At 27.9% G+C, this 6,910-nt stretch overlaps 1 protein-coding gene across 6 annotated transcripts; it reads right to left on the bottom strand.

Moving 5' to 3' along the window:
- Window positions 1-236: 236 nt before the first annotated feature.
- Window positions 237-6,539, bottom strand: LOC129610248 (FHIP family protein GJ17503). 6 transcript variants are annotated; one of them, XM_055522752.1, is made up of 9 exons: window positions 6,131-6,538; window positions 5,676-5,881; window positions 5,022-5,500; window positions 4,560-4,956; window positions 3,781-3,978; window positions 2,784-3,711; window positions 2,198-2,695; window positions 1,988-2,029; window positions 238-1,159 (listed from the first exon to the last, which is right to left on the bottom strand). In XM_055522752.1, exons 2-9 carry the CDS (start codon window positions 5,859-5,861, stop codon window positions 705-707), a joined length of 3,183 nt encoding a protein of 1,060 aa, XP_055378727.1. In that variant the 5' UTR covers window positions 5,862-5,881; window positions 6,131-6,538; the 3' UTR covers window positions 238-704. The 6 variants fall into 6 exon arrangements, with proteins under 6 accessions (XP_055378728.1, XP_055378731.1, XP_055378727.1 ...); XM_055522753.1 differs by having other exon boundaries at window positions 237-1,141; window positions 5,676-6,539; XM_055522750.1 differs by having other exon boundaries at window positions 5,676-6,538.
- Window positions 6,540-6,910: the final 371 nt, after the last annotated feature.

Here is a 6,910-nt window from a genome sequence, read left to right on the forward strand (position 1 = left end):
CGTTATATTTTTTATTAATTATTGCAGCCTCAAATTATTCATAATTTTTACAATTGTTAATAAAAATATTAAGAAACTAAAATATAACATGCAATAGTTAAAACTTTTTTTTTGAATACTTAGATACATGCCACTAAACCCATTTCCCAAAAATTCAAATCTGTATATTAAAAAACAAAAACAAACTGAATTTTTAACAATTAGTTATAAAGAACAATTTATGTTACTGATTTAGACTTTGTGAGCATTTTGTAATTAAAACAAATTTATTATATAACTAAAAATAATGAATACTGGTTATTTTAAATTTTATACGAAATTTTGAAAATATAACTAAATATACATTTTATTATTCTTGTCTCGTAATTTTTATCGCCAATTAGTAAATATTTAATGTGCATTTGAATAAAATGTTAACGTATTCAATCAAAAAATTTGTGTCAACTTAATACATAATAACCATAATAAACCAACATAAAATGTGTAGGGATATTAAAACAAAAAAATTTTACATTATTCCTAACTAACATTTTTTCTTATTGATTTTCTGTTTTTTATAAATTAGTTGAATTCAGGTTGAAATAAGAAATATTACACAGATATCAAATATGTACACATATATACATAATTATATATAAAACTTAATAATAGTTTTAAGATTATAAATTTTTGTTCGCCAAAATAATTTCTAGAGCTTGTAATTATCATAAAGTGTCACTTAGCATTACTACAGATTGTTCTTGTGAAATAGCAGCTAACTCTTTGAGCCATTCGTCTAATAAAACTGCACAAAGTGACAAATCTCGCGTTCTTTCTGTACCACTAGTGTTTCCAATTACTCCAATTGAATCTAGCGAATTTGGCCCAGAATTTCCACCACCACATAATGTACTATTAATACTGCTACTACCGCTATTGTTATTATTACTATTTATGATAGAACTATTATCACTATTTAAAGTTGTTTGGCTACAGCTTTGTGCAGATTGTGATAACGAAGAAGATGAAGAAGGTATGTCTTGTAATGTGATGGTATTAGACGAACTGTGTGACGACATGGAGGGTGTATTCGTAAAAGATGTTGTGGAAACATTGTTGGATACAGCATTATTTGATGAAATGTTTTGATTTGTCGATGATCCTAAAGAAAATGGAGAACCTAAAATCAAATTTCTTACTGTGTTTCTCTTTAAATTATGTAAATCAAAATAAATGCTTTTAAAAATCAGAAAAGTATAGTGTTAGGAGGACGTAGCGTTCAATTAAATAAACTATTCAAACTACAAATTTTAAAATCGTGCAGGGTATTGGGATTAAATTTCTTTGGGATTTAAATGTAAATTATTGTAAGGATATATTTGAAAAAATCTATAAAAGAAATAAAAAGGTTTTCTATTAAGACAAAAAAGAATCATAATTTTTAGAGAACAAAAACAATAAAATAAATATGTACATACATAGTAAAATCATTGGATTTTTTCGGTTAAAAAATGCGACTTTAGACGCATGCATATACCTTTATTTTCTGAAATTGCGTAAAATACCTTCAAAAAAAAACACCACCAAAACATGCATATATAAGAAATAATAAATTATATTATAAGAATTTAAAGGCCAGTAAGTTGATCAAAAAAGAACTACAAACAACTAAATATAAATAAAAGGCCATACCGTTTCTTCTTGTGCAATACGACTAACTGTGAAAAACTCAGAAAGCTACAAACTCAAACATAAAGTACCTTGTACAATTTGAATAATTCATTACTTCTTAGAACTACAAAGTGAATCTTGTATACATACATAATGTTATAAAGTTTGCAAATTGAGAAAAGCTTTCAATAGTTCAAATTTTGTTAAACAATATATAATATAATTATAATGTAAAGTTTGTATTAAATTAAAAAATAAGCTACTACAAAAGTAACATCTACTATTTGAAATAACACTATGTATAACATATAATCACAACTTTAATTTGAATATTTACCAGTGAAGAATTGCATAAATTTTTGCGATAAGCCAGATGAAGCTGATAAACAAAAAAAGGAAAAATTAATTTATTGTTTAAATAAAAAGTTTGTGGTTTAGTGAGTACATTTTTTTCCGAATAGTGAATCTATATTGTCGAAAATCCCAAAAATATAATTAACCTAACCAATACTATTTTTTTTAATAAAAGCAAAACGAGTATATTTACCAATGGATTTCTTTCCAAATATATTTGATATTGATTTTGAAAAACTTCTTCGTTTTGAATCAGTTCTTTTAAAAGGGTCATATGACGAAGACGGTGTCAATTGCGGGGGAGTAGTCGAGGAAATATTTGCATATGTTGTTTGATTATATGGTAGCCCATTTCTACCAGGATTTTTTGAAGATTCAACAGCAGATTTACGCGCATATATTAAACGAAATTCACGATCTATAAGCCATGATCTGGCGACATCAATAATCTCCAGCGAATCTTCTGTTGGAGGTAATTCTGCATCAATTTGTTGTTTAAGAATACGTAAAACTTGATGAAAAGATGGTGCATCGGAGGTTGTAACAATGTCAGGACGTAAGAGTAGTGAATGTATTAAAGGTAATGGGAAACAAGCTAGTCTTGTTATTAATCCAGTTAAGTGTAAGTTAACGTAAAAACTATTGCTTGTAAATGTTTCGAGTTTTCTCCAAACAGCATTAATAAAAGGACCTAAAATGAAAGCAAAAAAAATTAAGTTTTACGAAAGCCTAAGATTTCAAAAATTTTTAAAAGAGTGTGATATCTGTATAAGTTTTACCTAAAGTTGCTGTCCCTTGCGCAAATAAGTCTTCTGAAAAATCTAAATCTAAAAGTGAAACATCCTTTTTAGACGAAATTTTCCAAACAGGAGTTTCACAACTTCTACTTTTTGCCCCATTATCTTCAACATCACTGTGGATATTTCCCATGCTTACATTATTTGCTGTATTTGTCATATCCGTTTCATCATCAGGTTTGTATTTAAATGACTCGTAGCCGCTAGATTCTCCAATTGATTGTAAGCTATCATATTTACTTTTATCACATTCAAATATTTGTGTTTCATTGTTTACATTCGTAGCGCTTTGCATAATATTGGGACAAACATTCGAACCAAATTCAGTAAAAAAAGTTTTAACCATTTCAATCATTTTCTCCATATGTTGTTGCTGAGCACTTCCACGGCGTGGTGGCCACTTTTGATATTTATATTGATTTGACCAATCAAGACAACCTGAACGGCATTGAGCAATTTTGTAATGTGCGTCAAGTAAATAAGCGTGAAAATTTGAATACAAGCTATTATCACCAGAATAAAGTCCATAATGGTTCCAATTGGCACCAATGGTTTTGCTCACGGTCAGCGATGGTGCCGTCGCTATATTAAAATTATAAGATTGAGATTGTATTGAATTTTCTTGTTTTATATACGGTTGCTGTTGCTGTGCTTGTGATGCTATATTTATGTTCGATATCGACCTTTGATGTAACTTCTTAAAATTAGTTGAGTGTTTCATAACATCTGGAGTTAGTTCTAAGAAAAAATCTACTGTGCTCGCGTAACAATCAATTTTATTTATTTTATGTCTGCATGAAATTGGTACATGTTTGCCAGGTAATAAAAATTTCAATAGTAATTCCAACATAAGATCTTCACAGTAAAGTCCAATTAAAGTATCAAATAATGACAGCGTTACCATGCAAAGCTACAATTATAAATATGTGTATAAAATTTTGATGTAACATGACTTTAAAAAACACATATTAACACTTACGTTTGGATCTGTTGCATACAATCTATCAACTAACACATCGAGAATTCGCTGCCCATCGAATTTTTCTTCATCGAGAAGAAATCTTACAAAAGCTTTTAAAAGTCCAGGCTCGGTTACAGATCGCAGAATTAAATCTAAATAAGACATAGCTGAAATTTGCGATTCGACGTTTGTCTGCAATAGGTTACCTTTAAATATCTATACATTACATAGATATTTTTTATTTTTTAATCCCGAATTGTACGTGGTGTGGTTAGTTTTGTTCAATTTTGTTTTTTATTAAAAATGAATGAAAAAAAGCAATATACATACATAAGTATTATAAATTTATGTTTTCATTATTTTGTTATTTTAAAAATTTATTAAGTGCTAAAAATCCAGTGTACCACAAATATATAATGTTTTTCAACATTCGTTTTAGCAGTGATAAGCTTACAATATTATATAAAATTTTGATTAATACAATCTTGTGTCACTGTTAAAAAAATATATTAAAATTATGCTCTTATGAATAAATAGGCGACATTTTTTAGCATAATGTAATTAACTTTCACTTAAACACGAGTTAAAATTGACAATAACAAAACTTTACAATAAAAAGTTTACAATAATATATCAATATTATGAAAATAAGATCACAGAACTAACAAACATTTTTGAAGGAACATCACAGTAAAATTTATAAAAACATAAATTTAGAAAATTTTGACAACAGGTCAGATCCCACACCAACAGAAACATCGAAATACTTCAGAATAGTTTAAAATAAAAATATTTACCTGCAATATCGACGGACCTAAAACTGGTACTATAAATCCCTGATACATAAAGTCCAAAAGTTGTTGCTTTATCAAATCGTGCGCAACTTGTACAACCGCGTTGCAAAATTCTAATGAATTCATAAATAAAGTTAATTCAGGAATTTCTGTAACATCATCTGGAGTTATTCGGTGCCAATCAATTGCATTTATTTCTAAAGTATTTGGCAACCTTGAATATAGTCCTCCTAAGCCTGTTACCAGCAAAGGACACATGGAAGAATACTGTGCAATATATGTGCCCACGTTCGCGTTTTTTTGGGACAAAGACATGCATAACAGTAAAGCGTCACGAGCTTGATGTCCAATACTTCCTTCTCGATGTACAAACGGTATTAGCAAAGAAAATATAATAAAACTGTAAACATAAAATAATATTTTACATGTACCATATTAATATATATTATTAGTTTAGTTGTATACTTTGTTGAATTTTGTCCTTGACCATGTTGATTTGATGAAAAGAAAAATAAATCTAGTAATGGGACATTCTGCATTAAAACGACACACAATTGATTTAAAAGTATAACTAAACGCTTTTCAACATCAGGAGGAAATATTTCCCCTTGACTTGATGCTAACATTTTCAGTAATGGTCTTAAAAATGGTTCATGGCAGAGCAATTGGTGTTTTGAATAACTAAGTAGTAATTCATAAAGTTTTAATTGTTCTAAACGAACAGCATTTGCATATCCCCCTGTTGTTATTCCCCATTCATATAATTTATCTAATAAATTTTCACTAAGAAGATATTCTAGACATGGAGCAGGAGGTGGTGTTTGATTTGGTGTTGGCAAACTAATTTTATGTACATGATGCAATTCTACTAAAAGTAAAGTTACCATATAATCAAGGTGCGACACAACTCCAAGAACATCATCGTGAGCAGCTGGTTTTTTATTCTAAAAATATATTAACAGCAAATTTTTAAGAAATATAGTAAGTTAAGTAATTAGGTTAAAACTAACAAACAAAACTTCTGTCAATTTAATTTTATAATTTTTAAAAAAGAAGTCGAAAGTACTAGTTTCTACACTAAAGTAGATTATTTTATTTTGTAAGCTAAAAAAACGTTACCTCTGCTTTTAATATTATTTCATGTGCTTGTTGCCAATGCTTGCAAAAACTATCATAGCAAGCTCGAGGATCACAATTAGATGCAGTATCAATAGATATTTGTCGTCCTCCACTTCCAGAGTTCGACGTGTTGTTGCTCCCTCTAGTCAAACTTTGCCTTAACGGGCTCCCCCTAAGCCAACTCATTATTGGTTACAATATTAAATCTAAAACAATGCTTTCAATCAATATAAATATAAAATTTTTGGTTTTATAATTAACAGCATCGCTTTTTTTCAAATATGATTGGATTTAAAAAAGGTTGCCTTTTAATATTATCTTTAACTTTCTTATCTACTTATTCAAAACACCATAGAATAAAATATATTTAAAATAATAAAAAACACAAGTAGGACGGTAGTATTATGTTTTTTGGTTACTCAATACTAGATTTTCCTAACATTTTTTCTACATACCCAAAAAAAATAAATTAAAGAAAATTTTAAAGTTCGTCGTGTATTTATTTTGCACTACTACAGATCCACTTGTCTAATCATCATTATCATTACTCAGTTTAAATATATTTTATTTTATATTTTCCTTATCAGAGTTTTGACACTAATTATGAAAAATTTCACTTTATGAATACGATTAATTTAATTCCTTTAATTTGTGAAGGTAACACAATGATGAATACAAAAATCACTTTCTTCTTATTGGTTGAAGTTTCATTGATGAAAATTTTAAAATGAAATTATTTTATTTCAGCAAATAAAAGTTGCTAATTATTGATAAACATTTAACAAACGTAAAAATAATATTAAACTATTTTCATACTGCATTATACAGAAAATTTTCGAAATTTAACAAATTTAGAAGTGATAAGTACTTATAAATCAAGTAATCTTTCATCCTATTTTATAATAAAAAATATTATAATATATACGTCATTATTTGACTTTTCATTTTATTTGACGTTTTTAGTTTTAGGTAGAGTTTGCAAATTTGAAATTAGTATGCATTTATTACACGGCAGACAGAAATGACATCAGGATTTATAATATTTACTTATTACTTTTTCATATTAGATAAAGCAGTAAGATAAACAATGTTTATGTTCCAGGCTATAATAAATTATCTCAAATTACATTGTTGAATTAGTCAAGTTGGCGCTAGGTCAGCATTTTAGCAGTTGTCTATACATCGGTACAAAATAAATTAAAAAAAATTCCTTTAAGTGAACGACCTAGCGAAAA

The sequence above is a fragment of the Condylostylus longicornis genome, unplaced genomic scaffold, assembly GCF_029603195.1.
Source record: "Condylostylus longicornis isolate FDR11 unplaced genomic scaffold, ASM2960319v2 ptg000044l, whole genome shotgun sequence".
Lineage (NCBI taxonomy): Eukaryota > Metazoa > Arthropoda > Insecta > Diptera > Dolichopodidae > Condylostylus > Condylostylus longicornis.